At 33.7% G+C, this 21,351-nt stretch overlaps 5 protein-coding genes across 5 annotated transcripts; 3 read left to right on the forward strand and 2 right to left on the reverse strand.

Moving 5' to 3' along the window:
- Window positions 1-1,358: 1,358 nt before the first annotated feature.
- Window positions 1,359-3,677, forward strand: LOC111882594 (protein ORANGE-LIKE, chloroplastic). The gene is made up of 8 exons (XM_023878966.3): window positions 1,359-1,804; window positions 2,060-2,177; window positions 2,284-2,397; window positions 2,491-2,577; window positions 2,675-2,751; window positions 2,842-2,969; window positions 3,044-3,180; window positions 3,364-3,677. Exons 1-8 carry the CDS (start codon window positions 1,587-1,589, stop codon window positions 3,439-3,441), a joined length of 957 nt encoding a protein of 318 aa, XP_023734734.1. The 5' UTR covers window positions 1,359-1,586; the 3' UTR covers window positions 3,442-3,677.
- Window positions 3,678-5,463: 1,786 nt separating this feature from the next.
- On the forward strand, window positions 5,464-6,886 carry LOC111882596 (ubiquitin-60S ribosomal protein L40). The gene is made up of 5 exons (XM_023878968.3): window positions 5,464-5,621; window positions 5,712-5,798; window positions 6,173-6,275; window positions 6,444-6,510; window positions 6,601-6,886. The coding sequence occupies exons 1-5, from the start codon at window positions 5,519-5,521 to the stop codon at window positions 6,625-6,627; spliced, it is 387 nt and encodes a 128-aa protein (XP_023734736.1). The 5' UTR covers window positions 5,464-5,518; the 3' UTR covers window positions 6,628-6,886.
- A 1,639-nt stretch (window positions 6,887-8,525) lies between these two features.
- Window positions 8,526-11,958, reverse strand: LOC111882574 (beta-fructofuranosidase, insoluble isoenzyme 3-like). The gene is made up of 6 exons (XM_023878940.3): window positions 11,618-11,958; window positions 11,470-11,478; window positions 10,520-11,382; window positions 10,244-10,402; window positions 9,891-10,150; window positions 8,526-9,754 (listed from the first exon to the last, which is right to left on the reverse strand). The coding sequence occupies exons 1-6, from the start codon at window positions 11,859-11,861 to the stop codon at window positions 9,484-9,486; spliced, it is 1,806 nt and encodes a 601-aa protein (XP_023734708.1). The 5' UTR covers window positions 11,862-11,958; the 3' UTR covers window positions 8,526-9,483.
- Window positions 11,959-12,636: 678 nt separating this feature from the next.
- LOC111882591 (beta-fructofuranosidase, insoluble isoenzyme 1) lies at window positions 12,637-16,407 on the reverse strand. The gene is made up of 6 exons (XM_023878961.2): window positions 16,021-16,407; window positions 14,724-14,732; window positions 13,759-14,621; window positions 13,511-13,669; window positions 13,158-13,417; window positions 12,637-13,055 (listed from the first exon to the last, which is right to left on the reverse strand). The coding sequence occupies exons 1-6, from the start codon at window positions 16,220-16,222 to the stop codon at window positions 12,785-12,787; spliced, it is 1,764 nt and encodes a 587-aa protein (XP_023734729.1). The 5' UTR covers window positions 16,223-16,407; the 3' UTR covers window positions 12,637-12,784.
- Window positions 16,408-18,365: 1,958 nt separating this feature from the next.
- LOC122195953 (uncharacterized) lies at window positions 18,366-20,820 on the forward strand. The gene is made up of 2 exons (XM_042898215.2): window positions 18,366-18,986; window positions 20,400-20,820. The coding sequence occupies exons 1-2, from the start codon at window positions 18,928-18,930 to the stop codon at window positions 20,731-20,733; spliced, it is 393 nt and encodes a 130-aa protein (XP_042754149.1). The 5' UTR covers window positions 18,366-18,927; the 3' UTR covers window positions 20,734-20,820.
- The last annotated feature ends 531 nt before the right edge of the window (window positions 20,821-21,351 follow it).

Raw genomic sequence — 21,351 nt, forward strand, 5'->3', positions numbered from 1 at the left:
AAGACGTGTATGAAGACCATGGATACTCTGTACACAATCACAATTCACAATCGTACTAAGCATTAGATTTCTCCTCTCCTACTTGGTCCCGGTGATTACATGGGCATTGTTCGTGAATAAAAAAATTTAAAGAAATATCTTCATCCCATTAAAAATACTAAACTAACCAACAATATAAATTCTTTTATATGAGAACATTGAGAAAGGTCATACAATACCTAGGCAACTGTTTTTAATTTGTCAATTTAAAGTAGCAAATGTCGTTTGTTAACTCATTAACAACTGTTTTGCTTTACCAATAACCTTAGTTGTCGACGACTCTCAACGTCGACTTTCTATTGAACTTGATTTTTTCGGTTGTTCAACACGGTGAGGTGTTCTTGGGTGTGAAAGTGATCCTGGAGAACACGATAACAATGTTCTTTATGAGTGTCGTATTGATCGAAGAGTCTTTTTTTTTTTTGTTGCAGGTGGGTGGAACCCTAAATGTGATTGTATGTGAGAAGATGGAATCGCAGGAGAACAATGGGAGTTGAGATTCATCAATATTAAACATAATGGGATCAGAGGCAAGGAGGCTACTACGAACGAAGATGGACTATGTACATCAAAATCCTTTGGTAATAAATATGATGTTGAATGTTTTTTTGGTAATAATGTAAATGAAGAATTTCCATTGATCAATTCAACCTAAGGATCCGTGAAGAATATGTAATGAATGTGGGTAAACATTCTACATTTGTAAGATTTTTGCATATACATGATCCACTGATCCTTGCTTTGAAATTGTGTTCACTTTGGGTGGGAACTACCACCTATTTGCAGTTGCTACTCGCTTTTGTTCGAGATGAGAAAAACTTATGGAGAAAAGGTGAAGAAGAAGCCATTCTAAATCAACTTAATAAGATCTCAATGTAAAGGAAACCAAAAGCAAACGTATGTAAATATTGTAAACGAAAACGTGGCTAAGGCTAGTGAGACATGTGTGGTTCGAGAATTTAAAAAGATAGTTCGAATAACAAAGATTTATTTGTGGTTCCTTATTCCTCATGCATGGTTGTTGAATGTAATGCTCAGAGTATAGCTAATCTTTACAATGTGTGTCATAGTTATCTAAGAAGCATATTGTCATTTTATTTTAAGTTCGGTATAGACCAAATTTATATAAAAAGAAATTAAATTCATAAAACATACATTGTTTTGGATTTGTGATGTAAGTTAAGGTTTTTAAACTAAATCCAAAAATAAAATAAAAAACATAGGGACAAATCTGCAATTTTACCCGTATAAATATAATTTTGATTTGATGCAAGGATTGTGGATTTTGACATGGTCTAGCGAATAATGATGCACCACGTCGTAATTGAGGGTTTAAAGAGCTTTCATTTGCCAAAACTGGAGTAACGACGAAACGCTAGCGTGATTTCATTAATGGAGGAGATGCTGTGAAAGATCCTAACTCCATCAGCTGACAAAAATCCTTACCCTTTTTTCCTTTATCTTCCTAACACTTCCCCCTTTGTATCTGAACAACTATTGTTATTCGTCATCAATTCTACCATACTTGGAATCTTGGATCGACCACCATGGCTTCTATTTCTCTCAAATGCTACCTTCTTCCCTCCTCTATCAATAACAACAACAATTCTTTCAATTTAAGTTCATCCAAACGCATAATTCGATTGAAGTGCGTAAACCCTAGCCGACATCGAGAAAAGAACAATTCACGAGCTTCAGTTATCTGTTGTTCTTCAGATGATTCAGCCGCGTCCGGTTCTGTACCCTCTGGCGATAACATCCCAAGGTATGTTTCTATATCCACCCTCATTTTTTTATTTCAATTACATGAAATAGCCACTTTGATTATATGAACCAGATTTAGTCTTCTGTGTACTCTCTGATTTCTTCTTTCATACAAAAACAAAATCAAATTATCTTTCTCTGAGTAAATTGATGCTTGTTAAAGAAGTTAAATACATACACAACATGTTCCAGTAAAATCTCAACTCAATAATAAAAGAGGAATATATACTTACTTTCACAATTATCGCCGATGCAGCAACTTTTGCATTATAGAAAGTCCAGAGACTGTTAAGGATTTTATTCAGATGCAGACCAAGGAAATCCAAGACAACATAAGGAGTAGACGCAACAAGATCTTCCTCCTCATGGAAGAGGTACAACTTTCATTCTGAAACCATTCTTTGTCTGCAGCATGATATACCATTTCTCCTCCTTTCAAACTTGTTGTCTGCACAAAAATTGAATTGTTCAAATTCACAGGTGAGGAGGTTACGAGTGCAACAACGCTTAAAAAACCTAAAACGAAATGAGAGCAGATTTGAGGACAACGAGATGCCTGACATTCCATCTTCAATTCCTTTTCTACCTTCAGTGGTAAATTACACTTTCTTTTATGGTGTATTACAATTTACAAGCAACTGTTTAGAATAGATGCTAACAAATCTTTATTTTTCTTATCTTCTATAGACACCAAAGACATTGAAGCAGCTCTATTTGACAAGTTTTTCATTTATATCAGGAGTTATAGTCTTTGGTGGCCTTCTCGCACCAATAGTAAGTTTATCTACATCTACTCAAATGATTATTCTTCTTCCAATTTATTTCATATTTTCATATGTAATTGTAACATGAAACATTATTTTCATATCAGCTGGAGCTAAAACTAGGTGTAGGTGGAACCTCATATAAAGATTTCATAAACCATATGCATCTACCTATGCAACTGAGGTATGTGTGAATCAGTTACTATCTCATACAAAAACTAATAAAAGTTCGATTTTTTCAAAGTGGAAAATAACAAATTTATATTAATTTCAGTGAGGTTGATCCGATAGTGGCATCTTTTTCGGGAGGGGCAGTGGGGGTAATTTCTACTCTGATGTTGCTTGAAGCGAATAATGTGAAGCAACAAGAGAAGAAAAGGTGCAAGTATTGTCATGGAACTGGTAAGTTTTCTGCATTACCATATATGCCCTTGTTTTGAGATTTAATGTGAATTTGAATGAATTATAATTTATAGGATACTTGGCATGTGCACGTTGTTCTTCTAGTGGGGTGTGTGTAAACATAGAGCCGATTTCTGTATCAAATGCTTCAGATCGTCCATTAAGAGCTCCCACTACAAAAAGGTGTCTCAATTGTTCTGGAGCTGGAAAGGTACTCAAAACCATACTTTTTTTTTTTTAAAAAAACAGCTATATATGGTTGTTTCTTTTTGACTTAATGGGTTAAGCCAAAAAATGAACTCCTCTCATGTCAAAATTGATGAAGATTGATTAGTATTGTAAAACTTGCTTTTTTGGAAAGTGAGGGTAAAATAGTCATTTGTTGTGGATTCAGGTAATGTGCCCGACATGTCTGTGCACAGGAATGGTAATGGCGAGTGAGCATGATCACAGAATTGACCCATTTGACTAAAAGGGCTTCTTGGGAAATGATGTTTTATTGGGTCTACAAGTGTAGAGAGAAGACAGTATAACAAAATTTGTATTCTGATAATTGTTATTAGTTGATGATAATTTTCCGTTTAGATATACATGATATATGTATCAAGCTTTTACTCGTGATATGTTGTGTATAGGAGACATACAATGCACACCATACGCCTTATATATACAAGAGAAAAAGTTATATACAACGGTTTACTGAATAAATCTATCTCGTGTTATGTATTTTTGTTGTTATATATACAAGAGAAAAAGTTAAATACAAGAGAAAAAGTTATCTGGACTAGTACCAGAGGTCCAAAGTTTTTATTTTGTTGCGAGTTTGGTCCAATTTGTTTTGAAAATATCTAAACTGACGGATTTGCCCTTGTTATTTTTTTTTCTAATTTTCTTTTATTAATTTTTTATTTCCTATATAAAAATTAAACCAAAAAGAAAAGAAATATATACCCCTATTACACTCACATGTTTTTTATAACACATATAAACATCATATCTCTCTTCATTATTTCAAAAGCAACTACCATCGGCTGCCGAAGCACCACTGTCTACCACCAAAACCACCGCCGGAACCGTAGAACTATCGGGCGCCGACTTCGCCGGAGAAAAAAAATTGAGATCTGAACCGCCGAAGATCACTATTCATCTTGCTTTCTACTGCTACTATGGCCATCTCTCTCATTCTCTCCCTTCTACTGTTATGAACCGCCTGTCGGACCATCTAAACCACCACCGACGACGAAGATCTGAACATCAGACATCGGATCTATGATCCGTGTCGTTTAGCTTTCTAATGCCCCTGTCGAATCCTTGACTGTCTCTATTAGCGTCGTCGTCGACTCTGGAACCCTAGGGTCGTTCATCACCGGCTTTAAGTTGCCTCTGTCGGTGGCTCGAGTTTATTCCACCTTTGTCCGTGGTGAAGCAAGAATGATGATGAAAAGGAGAAGCAAGACTACACCACCATCTGTATGTAAACTCCAACGTCGTCGTCGCCGCCTCTACAAACCCTAGCAAACCCTTGCTTCAATCTATGTGTCACCACTACCGGAATACGACGAACATGTTAGACAGATCTAGACCAATTCACTCGTTCCTTTCTCCGGAAACCTCTATCCATCTTCTTCTTCCAAAGCAATCCCATATACTTAAAGCATTCTAGTTGTCGGACCGTTCTGGTTTGTTGTCAAAAAACGTCTCCGACGACAGAATCCTCTCGTTGCCGGAAAGGTCGGTCACCAAAATATCAACCGGAATCCAGTGGCGAACTCATAACCAAAACTAACAGGGGGGTCAAAATACATAAAGGATAAATATAAAGAAAATTAATAGAAAAATATGAACTATTGTTAGTGTTTCTTGGGTTTTTTTCAGTGAAAATGATGCCAAAGAAAACTTAACTAGGTGCCAATTGTTGAATTACATAACAAAAACTTGATTTTTTGCTAAAATTTTAAATAGAAGCAATATTGAAGTGGGACCATACACCCCACTTTTTATACACTAGATCCGCTACTGCCGGAATCTCGTGGTGTTTCCTTTTTTTCTGAATGGGAGAGAGAAAAATATGGGGTGGGGGTGATAATACAAATAGATTTTTATTATTTTTTTTCCTTTATTAACTTTTGTAATTTAAAAAATAAATAAATAATGAAAATACAAATGGTAAAATCGTCATTTTATAAAAATTAAAAACAGATTAGACCAAACTCGCAACAAAATAAAAACTTTGGACCTATGGTTCTAGTACAAATTTATGTAAATATTATATTTAATCATAAATGTATTTTATTACATGATTATAAAAATCCTTGTTAGATAAAATCATAATATTATGAAAATATGTGTTTCACAATCATAGATTCATAGTCCATATTCACTTCAAAGACTCAAGAGTAGGAAAAGCCCAAGAATTGAAAAAGATGGGCTTGAAACTTTCATGGACAAAAAGGTACTACTCCAAACCCTAATTACAAACCAGAGTATAAAATCCTCATAACAAACAATTATCAGCCTCGGCAAAGTGAAAGAGATAGAGAAACGGAAAGATGCAGATTTTCGTCAAAACCCTAACCGGGAAGACCATTACTCTCGAGGTTGAGAGCAGTGACACCATTGACAATGTCAAGGCTAAAATTCAAGACAAGGAAGGTACGTAGTTCTATTCTTTTTTATGTTATTATGGAATTGAAATTTTCTTTCACTTTGATACGATTGTGTTTGAACCTTTTGAGATTATAGGTATTCCACCGGATCAGCAGCGATTGATCTTTGCCGGAAAGCAACTTGAAGATGGCCGAACTCTTGCTGACTATAACATCCAGAAAGGTTCGTCTTATCCCGTTTTATTATTGTTATTGTTTGATTTGCAACCTGATTCTAAGAATCCATGATGGTATTCGTAAATTGTAGCATACATGATCCTTTCGAAGTATGTTTTCGTATCAGATCGTTGACGTTCTTAAAATTTCACAACTGCAATTGAAATTATTATCTATTGGGCATGTATGCAGCATAGATGTTTATAAAAATATGTTCTTCCTTATTTGGAACAGACATGATACTTAGAACTCTTGCTGATTATAACATCCAAAGTCATTTCTGATCAATTGTGCAATAGTTACTCAGATTTTACAATATAAGGCTGTTATTTTGATTGTGATACTGAATTGCTGATTATACTATATTTAATTCTGATTCAGAATCAACTCTTCATTTGGTGTTGAGGCTAAGAGGAGGAATCATTGAGCCCTCATTGATGGCTTTGGCTAGGAAATACAACCAAGACAAGACCATTTGCCGCAAGTGAGTTTTTTTTCTTCTGTATTCCTCTTTCTATCCAAAGGTTGTCATATGAATGATTATGATGCTTTTGTCTATTCTTAAAGGGTTTCAATCACATTATATAAGTTTAACCAATAACAAGTTTGTTTAAATTCCTTCCATATTTTAACAAAAATTGGTTGTTTGCAGGTGCTATGCACGTTTGCACCCTAGGGCAGTAAACTGCAGGAAGAAGAAGTGTGGCCACAGCAACCAGGTTTTTATTTCTGCAAAGTTTTGCATTTTTAAATGTTTCTTCTGTTTATAATTCATGATTTGAGAAATTCCTTTTGTGTGTGTTGCGCAGTTGAGGCCAAAGAAGAAGATCAAGTAGGCGCTAGCCCAGTTGTTCTATGTGTTTGGTTTGGAAGTTTCTGCATCATTTCTAGTTATTCTGTTTCTAAACTATTGTAAGAAGTAAAACCAAAGGCTTTGTTGCTTAGTGGAGTGGTTTTAATACTTTAGATTTCTAAAGACATTTTAGTGTGGTGTAATCTGGATGTGCATTCGCATTTTTGGTCATGGATTTTTATTATTGTTATGTTTGCTATCTGTTTACTACATTCAGAATTAAATGGTTCTCTTTTGCCAGAGATTCAATGGTACAATGGTAGCTGGTTTTAAATTTCATGTTGTTCTTTTTTGTTATCTTTATGTTGTTTAAAGTATGGAAAACCTTGTATGAAATATAAAATTTCAAAATGTAAAATGCTCTGATGAATATGTTGGGATTGAATTAGTTTTGCTTTAATAGGTTTACAATATAGTGTGTTTCTTTTTCCCAATTAGGTGAAATGTGCTTTCTACCTACCATATGTAGTACCTCTTATGTAAGGAGGGTTTTGTTTGATTTAGGTGAGAAATTTTGATCATTCTGTCAAAAACTTAATTAACTGGTTATTGGGATGCGCTGCGAGTCTACCCTGTTGAGGGAGGGATTCAATATCTCTGTTGAGGAAGATTCAATATCTCTGTTGAGGAAGGGATTCAATGGGTGAGATCTTTGCCCTAGACCCTAATATCGACTACAACATGTATTATGTCATTTAACATTTTAAATTCTTTTTACTTAGAAGCAATTTGTTTTTTGTTTGCATATCTACAAAACCATGCATAGACATACGAGACTGTTTGCTTTTTGAAAGTGTACAAACCTAAAAACATCTGTGTTGAGGTCTTCTTCTTGGTACAAACATTGACTAATGTCTTCACATCTCATTTAACCCTAACAAAAAAACATGTAACTCTTTTCTCTCAGCATCTCCATACCTCTCCTCATCATCGATCGTTCTTCCACCGGTGGTCCTCCTTCCAACCGACCACCAAAATCACTGTCACCGGACACACCGACCACCGGACGTATCAGAAGCTCCGACATCCACAACCATCTACGAATGCAAATCATCCCTTCTCCACACGACTTCTTCCTCCTATTTGACTAGGCCTGGCAATCGTGTCGTGTTCGGGTTGGCGTGTCGCGGGTTGGCGGGTCAAAATATACCAACCCAAACACGACCCATTTAAATATACAGGTCACAAGTTGGCGGGTCACGGGTTGGCGGGTTTGGAACATAAACTCATATATGACCCACAACCCATTTATTTATACGGGTTCACAAGTTGGCGGGTTTGTGGTCAGATTTGGGTTCGTGAGTCTAAATTTTAGATATTTAAGTCTTAAAAATCTAAATGAAAATTAAAAACATTCGTAGAAACATGTTACAGACTTAACCTTATAGGTTACGACTTATGATCTTAGACCATCCACCATGAGTAATAATGTCAAAACAATCAAATGGTCTATTAATAAATAGTATATATTATATAATATTTATTAATATTAATACTTGATACATAAATATATTTAAAAATATAATAATTTTTTTTTATTAAGAATATAAACGGATTGACGGGTCAACCCGTTTATTTTTTGAGAAACCCATATATGACCCGTTTAATAAACGGGTTGACAGGTTGAAAAACTCAACCCAAACCCACTTATTTCGTGTCGTGTCGCGGGTCGTGTCGCATGTCGTGTCGAGAATTGTCAGCCCTATATTTGACTGATTTTCCCTCTCCTTTCAGGTAACATTTTTCTTCTACTTTTCCCCATTTGATTTGAAATCAATTGTTTTCTGATTTTGGAAGAAATGAATCTGATTTTTAGAATATCAGTTTTTTTTTTTTCAAAATCTGATTTGTTTGATAGGATGTTTGGTGGATGATTTTTTTTTTCATGTTTTTTTATGCTAATTTGATTATTCTGGGATGTTTTCAAGATCTTTTTTTTGGAAATCAAATTATGCTATGGGATGTTTGATGTTTGTTTGAAGTTAGATGATTGTTTGTTTATGCTAAAAATCAGATTATCATTGCCGATACTGACTTAAGATATCAGAAATCAGAATTTTTTTTGCATTGGTAATGAGTTAAGAAATCATAAATCAGAATTTTAAAGCTTTCGTAGTCAGAAATCAGATTATGATTTGGTATGTTTGTTTGGTAATCAGAAATCAGATTATGTTTTGGTATGTTTTTTCAGCCTGCAGATATTAAAAACAAACAAATTTCTTATTACAGACTGTAGATGTTTGGTCTACCTCTTCTGTTGCAGAGGGTTGCAGATGTGGTCCGCAGATTGCAGACGTTTTGGTTTCGAAAAAACAACCAAAACCTTAGTTGTCATTTATTATTTTTGAGGTATAATTCATGTTTTGATGGTGTCACGGGTATCCATGGAGGGCAGTTTGGGAGACCACTTACAAACAACCGATGACTGCATTTAAAAAAAAAGGACGGCCATCTTCATCGAGCCCCTCCAAACATGGGCCAAAGACACATCTATATCCTCATGGTGTTTATATACGTGTTCAAGGTACAATTTACAACACAATTTTATCCATTTCTTAATAACAGTTTGTTTGTTTGTTTGTTTGTTTTCAAACTAGCAACTTGCTAGTCTCTTAATAAAAATGCAGTCATTCAAAAATATATATATTTATACAAAAGGATTTCCCCAATCTTCATTCTACTTGTCATCGGCATAAACAACTGAAACTAAGGTCCTCAATAAATATATAGTAATGAACTTAACTAGAATTAAACTAGTACCATACTAATAAAAGTAAAAACAAAACAATAATAACTACCTTCCATTTTTTATTACCAACTATCCTAAAAATGGGTAATTCTATTTAATGTGAGCCGTCTTCATAGACCAAGCATGAAGTTTTTCCACTGTGATAGTCTCATGCCCATTATTAAATACATACAAACGTGTATTACATGAAGTCGCTATCATCGGATAAACTCTTGATGTGATCACTGTCTTTCCTCCCTCTGCAAAGCTTTCCACGACAGAATGATCAATCAAACTTCTAAGAGAAAGCTTCTTTTTGGTTAAGTCAACATCCACAAAGCCTCCAAATGATGGCTTGTACTCCTTCTCATTCAAGGAGGAACTACATATATATTCACAAAACACATTAAAACTTATGTTAATCCACAAAATTAGATAATTAATATATATGTGGTATTGTGGTATAATATCTTTTCTCTAAAAATTAATAATAGAGAGAAATGATAAGGGAAGCTTACGTAGTTGCATCAGAGCACATGAGAGCTTTATACTTTTTGTCTTTAGTTTTGAAGATTCTAAAGAATACAGGAGTGTATTCTTCAAGGTTTTCTGAAGCTAGTGTCATTAAGCCAAATGGCCCAACTCCACCATGTACAATCGCACTTCTAACCCCACAAATACTTTTACCAAGATCATGTTGTGGAAATTTCCTCCATTTTTCATCGTACATCTCAGCCTTTTCCAAATTCTTAAACGTAAAAGTAACATCCACATCCGCCTGTTTTTATATCACAATCAATAAATTAAAACATATCCAATCATATGTTTAATGTTGATCTACAATAATTGTTAACTATAAGAAAATACAAACCTGGATTGCAGTGATTCCTTCGACTTCAATGGTATCACCTTTGTGAACTTTCACGTTTCTCATCTCTACCTTTTGATGCCTCAGTTTTTCCAATTCCTTGATTGGCCATTGTAGCAATCTATGTCCACTCTCATCCAACCAAACCTTTCGTGGAATTAACTACATGAAGTATAAAATATTAAATCAAGTTATTATAAAGTCAAAAGAGATTATATATGTCACATACTCACATCCACATAAAATAAATAGATATGTACACACAATAAATTAAATCACCTGAATTCCAGCCCATCCTTTTGATATATCTTCAGTGCTAGTGCTCGACTCATTAGCCCAACCCCATACAATCCTCCTTTTCTTGCTCGGATCATAAAACGACTTAGATGCATAAAAGTTTCCATAATCATATCTTAATCCAGCCCAACCATCAATAGATGTGTTATCTGGTATATATCTATCCATATCAAGGTCGTATCTACCAATGGTGTAGTATTCACATCTAGTCACTTCAAGGCTATTCTTAAACACATATTTCACATTTTTACCCAAAGCTGAAGTATCCAATCCATTTGTTCCTTGAGATGACACTGGATAAAAGTCAGGACATTCCCACATACCCGTATCCGTTTTAGAGTGAAACGGGTGTTTAGCCTTGACCCATGTAACAAAATCCCGACTTCTATACAAATAAGCAATGCCTCGATGGTTGTGTCTACTACCAACGATGATCTTCCAATGACCGTTGTTGAACCATGCAGTTGTGGGGTCACGCCAAGCTGAAATGTTCTCACTTGTTGGCTTGAGGAAAGGGTTGTCAGCGGGTTTGATCCATTTTCGTAGATATGGATCCGAATAGTTTGCGGGTATGGCATACACTTGGACTTGGTGACCCGGTGCGGGTTTTGGGTCAACTATTCCTGTGTAGAAGATGACAGGTTTATTACCTGGCAAGATTGTAGCGGATCCTGACCAACATCCGTATTTGTCAAATGGTTTCGATGGAACGATTGCGTGTTCAAGATGAATCCAGTTGACCATATCTTTTGATACTGAATGGGCCCACACAATGTTACCCCACACAGCACCTTTAGGATTGTATTGGTAGAACAAATGATAGAGTCCTTTGTAGTACATGGGTGCTGTTCATATAAAGTATAAACCATTGTATCAAATATTGAACTCAATTACATAAAAAGAATAAACAAAATTCTAAAGAGAGAACTTACCATTGGGATCTATGTTGGTTTCATAAAAGTTGTGTCCCCATCGATTTCATACAAGAAAAAGAATGTCATGAATCATGATTAATTCAAATGCACATAAAACTAACTGTGGATGCAATGCATGTGAAAGAGAAGAAGAAGATGTACATACCATTCATCCAATTTTTCTTGGGTTGGAAATGATACCCAGTTCTGTATGTCTCTTTTACCTTAACAGTGTCGTGAGTATGAGTGTGTTTATGATGATGATTATGGTGATGATTATGATGATGATTATGATGATCATGCGTGTGGAAGGCTATGACTCCTCCATCTCTTCCGCCTAAGTTGTTGAACGTTGGTAGAAGACATATCAACAATGACAAACCCCATGAAAACCTACTGAAACCCTGCATATTACGTTGTGGAATTGACGAAAGAAGATGATACAATATTGTAATGCATGTAAGTGTATGAAACGAACAAGAGTTGGTGGAAAGCAAAATTGAGATTTAGGAAGAATTTATACACAAAGATGAATTTATTTCATAGATACACATTTTCGTATCTGATCTTTCGCTAAATTCGTTATTCTATTTTCATTTTTAATTATTTTCCAATTTTAATTATTTTAATAGTCAATAAACTTATGAAATAAGGATTATAATTAATATTTTATATTGAGTTGTCTTGATCTTAAAAAAGATATATTATTATAAATATATTTTTGGCATATATATGTGAATCTATTTTAATACCATAAAATACAATGTCATTCAAACAAACGTGTATAATTTGAGAGAAACATGCAATTCTTTTAGGTCAAGATTTCGAAATATTCCTACTACAAGTGGACATGAAATGGTCATATATTTTAGAGAAAATAATATATACAAATGACAAAATCCTAATATTTAGCGATTTTCATTTCAAACAATGACAAACTTATATGGTTCTTTGGTTATCATTGAACGAATTTGAAGGACAGTATGAAGTAGTTATAAATTCAGTCCATTAGTGGTAATGCAAAAACGTATTTTGAATTATAAATATATATATAAAAGAAAAAGTATTTTGACAAAATCCTTATAAGTTGTGAGTTGTGGGCCTTGTGACAATTTTTCATTTCACATCCTTGTTTATCTTACTATTATTTCACGTTTGGAATGATGCAACAATTAATAATGGTGGTGATATAGAACTCAATGTCATTAGATATATTAATGCAACATTTATTAATCGATAAATACAATCCCTCTTTTTTAACATATAAATGGCATAATACCGATCCTTGAATTATTCCCAACCCTTTTTAAAACATGACATGAATTGATAGAATTTAATTGATACGAGCCGTCTTCATGGACCATGCATTTAGTCTCTCAATTGTTATGATTTCAGAACCGTTGTTAAATACATGTAAATGTGCATTCCCAGCAACTGCCAGTGTCGGATAAACCCTTGATGAGATAACTGTCATCCCTCCTTCTGCAAAGCTTTCTATGACCGAATGATCAATTAGACTCCTAAGTGAAAGCTTCTTCTCGGATAAATCGACATCCACAAAGCCCCCAAACGATGGCTTGTACTCATTTGGATTCAATGAGGAACTGTGTTTTCATTGAAAACAAAACAAATGTTAGTCCACTTCACTAAAAACATTTGTAATCCCTTAATTTAATTTGTTTTTTTTTTTTAGAAAGAGGACTTACGGAGTTGCATCAGAACATAAGAGAACTTTATGTTTATTGTCAATGGTCTTGAAAATTCTAAATAAAATAGGTGTGTACTCTTCTAGCTTGCTTGAAGCTAGAGTAAGAAGCCCAAATGGCCCAAGCCCACCTTGGACGTTTGACCCCTTTATCCCACAAATACTTTTCGCAAGATTTTCCACTGGGAATTTCTCCCATTTTTTATCATACATTTCAGCTTTATCCAAACTTGAAAATGAAAATGTCACGTCTACATCCGCCTGTATTTATAATTTTATATCATGTTAATTTAATAATCAATCAATCAATCAACATATAGTCAACATACTATAATTACTTCAAAGAATACAAACCTGAGACGATGTAATCCCTTTGACTTCAATGGTATCACCTTTGTTGACTTTTACGTTTCTCAATTCTATCATTTTACCCCTTAGTTTATCCAGTTCACGAATTGGCCATTGCAACAATTTATGTCCACTTGGGTCCAACCAAAGCTTACGTGGAATCAACTATAAAAAAACATAAAAATCAAAGTAAGTTTAATAATAAAAAAAAATCAAGTCATACAAATATGATTATATAAATACGATAAAATTACATGAATTCCAGCCCATCCTTTTGCGATATCTTCATTGGTAGTGCTTGACTCGTTAGCCCAACCCAACAAAATCCTCCTTTTCTTAATCGGGTCAAAAAACGTTTTAGAAGCATAAAAGTTCCCATAGTCATATCTCAACCCGGCCCATCCATCAACTGACGTGTTATCAGGGACATATTTGTCTTTAATGACATTGTATGTTCCAATCGTATAATAATCAAACCTAGTCATGTCAAGGCTAACCTTAAAAACATACTTAACATCGTCACCTAATGCTGACGTATCCAACCCACTTGTTTCTTGAGATGATACTGGGAAAAAATCAGGGCATTCCCACATACCAGTGTTACTCTTCGTGTGAAATGGATGTTTGGCTTTTGTCCACTTAATAAAATCTCGACTTCTATACAAATAGGCAATGCCTCGATGGTTGTTCTTACTACCAATCACAGTTTTCCAATGGCCATTGTTGAACCAAGCCGTTGTGGGGTCTCGAAAAGAGGAAACGTTTTCATGTGTTGGTTTGATGATCGGGTTGTTGTCGGGTTTGATCCATTTTCTTAGGTAAGGATCCGAATAGTTGGCGGGAATGGCATAGTTTTGGACTTGATGACCTGGTTCTGGTTTCTTGTTTATTATACCTGTATATAAGATTATTGGTTTATCGCCTGGTAGGATTGTGGCAGATCCAGACCAACACCCATATTTATCGAACGGTTTCGATGGGACGATTGCTGGCTCCAACGGGATCCAGTTGATTAAATCGGTTGACACCGAGTGGGCCCACACGATATTGCCCCACACGGCTCCTTTTGGATTGTATTGGTAGAACAAATGGTAGAATCCCTTGTAATACATGGGTGCTACACATATGTAAAAATTAAAAAAATAAATTAAATAAAGTTAACTAATAAAAATCATCTTATCATGTGTATATAAATTATTTACATTAAAAATAAGCTTACCGTTTGGATCTGTGTTAATTTGATATGATTTCGCCCCGCATCAATATCATACATGGAAAACGAAACATGATTAATTTAATCACATATAAAACAGAAATTGAAACTAATTTAATACATAGTTGTTCGTTAGTAAGAGTATCAATCACAAATTCCAGAGTGTTATATTATAAACTAATGTATTTTAATAATTAATCAAAGATTATTTGTTTTATTATCGAATAAATCTAAAGAGCATTGACTTATACCAGTCCTTTGGGACAACGGCAACAATGTGACAGCCTCTACGATTTATAGTTAATAATGTAAGCTGTAAGATCTTTTAATAAATTAGACAATCAATGCCAGAATCAAATATTGACCCTATAATGTCACAAGTTACATATATAATATATTTAGGGTTAGTGACGATCTAATTATTTTATTTACAAACAGATAATATTAAATTATAATTTTATTTAGCTATTAACTATGCTTATTCATCATAAGAAAATATGAATTTATTTTCATAAAACCCTATTTACAAAAAAAAAAAAAAAAAAAAAAAGAACTTCGTGAGAATTAATGACTATAAACACCATCACGGATCTAATGAAATATGAGGTACCAACCAAGATGGACCAGAAATGAAGTGCAAATCACAAGGAAAATATATTACTTCTTTTATAAATTTCTTTTCAGAAATGTTCTTCATTAATCACTCAAAAAAAAAATTATCACCAAATTAGCCAAAAAAAAAAGCTATCCTTTTCAATAGAAATAAACTAACATTAATAAGTTTTTTTCTACGGGAGAGAAAAGGTCATATACAAATTACACATGAAATATATAATCACAAAACATACATAACTAAAGTTGATTTAATACAACATTAACTTTTACAATAATAATATTAAATATAATTATATACTATATTAAGATATACTGTTATTAATATTCAAAGAAGGCAGGCTCTTTCGGTCAAATAGCTCTCCTGAGTCCTGAACCTCGCATATAATTAAAGTGTGAATGCACACTGTTTTTCTCATAAAACCATAAAATATTTTTAATTATCAAATAACTAATTTAACATCGTAATTACCTAAGCCTTGCAAGTTTCAAAGCGACAGCTTTGTGAAGTTTCGAAACCAAAAGCAATTTTGGAAGAAAAAGAAGTAATAAAACACAGTTTTATGTATGTATGTATGTATGTATGTGTGTATGTACGTACGTATGCATGTGAGAAATACTACAAATAAACGACGGGCGATCATTCATAAATGGTACGAAACAATTACGTGCAAATGAAAAAGAGACATACCGTTGATCCAATTTTTTTTTGGTTGAAAGTGATAGCCAGTTCTATAAACGTTCTTAACGTCCACGACATTATCAATTCTATAGTTGAGGTGAACCTTGTGGAAGGCCATAACTCCTCTTCCAATGAGATTAATGTTCAACATTGACAAATACCATAATAATAATGGCAAAACCCGTAAATATCTATTGAAGGACCTCATCATAAACAAGATTATGAATCTTAGAATATGAACATATGAACTCGTGCCTTTCACTTTCTCCACCAAAGAATATATATGAAAAAAACAAACAAACAAACAAAAGGGATGGTTATCGATTCGAAGGGTTGGACTCAAAATAAGTGAAAATACTTGCTAGTGTGGAGGAAAAGAGAGAGAAAGAGATGGATGGAGAAATTGAAGAACTAAATAAGTATTTATAGAGAGAAGGTCTTTATCCGCATCCAGATAAGGTTAAATTTCTTTTACTTTGACCCAAATCTTAATTTCCTTATATATTTCAATGTTTAATTATGTTTCATCTTGTTTTCCAAATGTTATATATATATATATATATATATATAGGGTACTGTTCACTTGATATTAAAAAAAATAGAGATCTTGAGATTCAACTTGAGTCATATATTTCTCATTTGCCGGTCTAGCGCTTCAGTATATTGACAACGATGTATGTGTAATTATAAATGATTGTACATATACGTTTGTTTATAGATTGAGTAATCATATATGATTATGACAGTTGGTGACAGAGAATGTGATAGTGACAGAGTTGGGGGTGATATAAGGGACAGAGGTGACAGTGGTGGGGTTGACTGGTGTCAGAGGTGGCGGTGGCGGTTGTAGTGGTGGGGATGGTGGCAGAGGAGAAAGGAACGGGCAACACTGTATAATCATTTATGATTATAACATGCATGTCGCGCCGGTACGTCGGAGGGTTAAAACGGCAGACTTGAAATATGTGGGTGAGGTTGAATTTCAATATCTCTATTTTATTTTTAATCTCAATTGAACCTACCTCTATATATATATATATATATATATATATATATATATATATATATATATATATATATATATATATATATATATATATATATATATATATATATATATATATATATATATATATATATATATATATTACGAACCCATATTTTCACGCGAACTCCACAAACTTTTTTGTATGATTTTATTTTTAAATAATTTAAGACATTAAACCGGTCATATAAAAATGCATTCATAAAGAAAAAATTTATAAAAAACATGTTAACACATAAACACCGCCATAAGGCCTACCATTACCGTTAGTTATGGAGAAGCTAGAAGATCAAAACACAACCAAGTTATACAACGTAACAACATATTATAACTGTCAGATTAAAATATCAATGACTAAGATGTAATGCGGTTAATAAGTTGTTAGACGACTATCAATGACCGAAATTAATTTAGTTGGTTATATATATATATATATATATATATATATATATATATATATATATATATATATATATATATATATATATATATATATATATATATATATATATATAAAAGGTTCAACCGAGAAAAAAAATGTTGAAAATGCAAGATTAAATCTTGGCCACATGTTTCTTCATCTACCATTTAAACACTCCAGTGTTTCGGAACGACGGAAAAATATAATATTAATATATGAATAAGTATATATTCATATATTAATATTACGTAGTATATTCACATATGATTATTCATACGTGTCTATTAAAAATGATTATTCATATATGATTATGATGTTTGGTGGCGGTGGCAGAGATAGCGGTGACGGTGATAGTGGTGGTAGTTGTGGTGGTGGTAGAGGTAACAGAGGTGGTGTCGATGGGTAGCGGAGATGTCTATGACGATGATGGCGGTGGAGGCGGTGGTGGTGGCATGACAGAGGTGGTGGGTAGAGATAGTGAAGGTGGTGCTTGGGTAGACTTCTTTTATATATATATATATATATATATATATATATATATATATATATATATATATATATATATATATATATATATATATATATATATATATATATATATATATATATATATATATATATATATATATACCTGAAAAAAAGTAATATAAACTAGAAGGATGACATGTTCTTTTTCTCACCACGACATTCCTTTCTTGGCAAAAGATATCAAGCCAATGACTTCATACACCAATTTTCAACTCTTTGAAAAACTATATTCAACTTTGAGATTAAGCTGACAAGTCAGCTCGTGTTGGCAATGTTTGAATGTAACTTACTTTCAAAAATTGTGTAAACATAAAGTGTGTTGGAAAATTATAGCCATACATATTATTTGCGAATCTGCTTTTTTATAGGTTTTCGTGACGTTTTTGATTTAATTAAATGAAACTTATATTTATATTTAATCGGAGAGTGTCACCACCAAGGGCGTTGAGCAAGATTAATTAATGTGGATACTGCCGCAAGTTGGAATGGTGGCGAGTCACCTCTTGTTTGTCACGCGTCTGTTAACTCGCATATATGGATCATGATAACTTAACGTACTTGAGACTTGACAGCAGTGATGAAAGGTTCGTATATATGGTTCTGAATTAAGATTCTTGAGTGTTAATGACATGGCTCAAGCATTAGGTTAATTAGAAAAAGGTTAGTTGCGTTTGATCAAGTGTGGATAACCTTATAAAGGTTTTGCATATGTAAATATTGGAACAAGAGAAGTTTGAATAAATCCATATTTGGATAAACATTGAAGGATTAATTTATGGTTTGGCTACGCGTTGGTGAAGGTTTATCCAGTAAGACTTTAATGGCGAATGATAAAGAATGGATGAAAAGCAAGAGAATGTGAAAGTGAAAATGACTTAGGACTTAATTAGGAGTGGTTACTTTTCCGTGACAAACATAATGCATGTGGCTACTTATCAAATATGAATTGTGCAAAAACTTGGTGACGATGTTGCAATTAAGGTACACTTATCCAATAATATTCAACCTTTACCAGACTGGCGGAGCCAATAGGGCAGGCCGGTGAACATTTTCGATTCACGTAGGCATAAAGCCTAACAGCTCACCGTATGGGGTGTATTATTTCATTGGTTGTTGATATTTTCCACTTAATCCCATTGCCACTGCTATCCCTTTGATTATTATTATTATTATTATTATTATTATTATTATTATTATTAAAGATGTTCAGGAATAGTAAAATAGCATTTTTTTTTTGTCAATTTTACCCTTTATTCTTTAGCCATTTTGACACTTTTGGTCTTTACAATTAAAATTTTTACATTTTTTTGAAACCTTTTAATATTCATAGTTTGGCCACAAAACTTTAAGAAATTGACAACTTTGGTCCCTTTTCTAAAAACTTGTTAATTCCAACCCCTTTAATTCTTTAGCCATTTTGATACTTTTGGTCCTTACGATCAAAACTTTTATATTTTTTCATAAAAAATGGCCAGGGCCAAAGCCGGGTTTTTTTTCGCTAAAAGAGTCAACAACATGTTAGGAATAGTGAAACTCACGTTTTTTTTATTGTTTTCATCATTGCACTTTCTGTGTCTATCATTTTCGTCTTTTTGTATATTTTTTCTATATTGGCTAGGGATGTCAAAAAGTCCCGTGGGACCCCGTTCTCGTGGGGGCCCCGTCCCGTTTGGGGAAATTTTTTTAAAAAAATCGGGGGCGGGGACGGGGGCGGGGGCAAGGTTAACCCCCATTTTAATTTCGGGGGCGGGGGCGGGGGTAGGCAATCCCGTCCCGAAACCCCCACGGGGACCCCGTTAATAAATTAAACATATATTTACATATATTAATTATGTAAACATAATAAACAATAACATGATTTTGATCTTCCAAAATTCATCAAAAAATATGTTTTTAAGTTGTTATATAATGTTTTTAAGATGCCATAACTTTTTTATTTTTAACATGTAAGATTCGGCTATAAATAATTATCTGTTACCTAAAAAATAGCTTCTTTTAACCTAGATAACAACTTTTTTTAGCAAAAAAAAAAGGCAGCTCAAAATCAATCGGGGGCGGGGGAACGGGGGCGGGGGCGGGGATAATAAAGGGGATTCGGGGGCGGGGGCGGGGACGGGGGGAACCGGGAAATTTCGGTGGCGGGAACGGGGAATGCACTCCCCGTCCCGTTTGCCCCCGTTGACATCCCTAATATTGGCCTCCATATTTAACTTTTTTGTTTTTTTCCTACCCTCTGTCTGTCCTTCTACGACTGTTTATCCGTATGAAAATAATTCAAAGTCAACTAAAAGAATCAACAACGACGCCTATTGATCACTGTTTATTGGATTCAATCTTGTGTCCAGTTTGCTCTGCTATGATTGAGTCTATTGATCACTTGTTTGTTGGGTGTAGTGAGTTAAATGATCTTTGGAATAGAGTTGCTCTATGGTGGGGTGTTCATGTTCCTCAACATCTTTCCATAGATTCGTTATTGTTTTGGTCTAATTCGTTCTCTTGGAGAAGTGGTCAATGGAAAGAGTTTGACGCGGTGATTATGACGACGTTATGGTGTATATGGAATTTCCGGAATTCCATTCTTTTTGGAATGGAGTTGCCTATGAAATCAGTAATTTTTGATGACACGGTCAAAAATTCTTATTTTTGGGTTGTTAATAGGTGTAGCAAACCTAATATACGATTGACTAATTGGCTTCATAATCTTGTTTCTACTTGTAAGTTATTGTAATGTTCTTTTTCTAGCTTCTTGCTAGTTTTTTAATAAAATTGTTGTCGTTCCAAAAAAAACAACGATGCTTATTAATCTATAAACAAAAACGACACTCAAATCAGACGCATACGGCCCATGCGGAGCATGGCAACATATCTAGTATATATTAAAGATGTTCAAAGTTAGGAACAGTAAATTTTGACGGTTTTGTCAATTTTGGCCCTCATTCTTTAGCCATTTTGATATTTTTGGCCATTGCAATCAAATTTTTTACATATTTTAGGAACCTTTTAATATTTAAAGTTTGGCCACAAAATTTTAACGGTTTAAAACTTTGGTCCCTTTTATAAAAACTTGCTAATTCCTACCTCATTAATTCTTTAGCCAATTTGACACTTTTGGTCGTTGCAGTCAAAACTTTACATTTTTTCATAAAAAAACACAAAAAAAAATAATGGTCCGGTGCAAAGCCTGGGTTTTTCACCCTTGCACTTTTTACGTCTGTCATTTTTCTTATTTTGCTATAATTTTTTCTATATTAGTCATCATATTTAATTTTTTTTGTTTTTCCTACCTCATCAAAGTCAACTAAAACAGTCAACAACAACGTCTATTAATATATAAACAAAAACGACA

This window comes from Lactuca sativa, chromosome 9, assembly GCF_002870075.4.
Source record: "Lactuca sativa cultivar Salinas chromosome 9, Lsat_Salinas_v11, whole genome shotgun sequence".
NCBI lineage: Eukaryota > Viridiplantae > Streptophyta > Magnoliopsida > Asterales > Asteraceae > Lactuca > Lactuca sativa.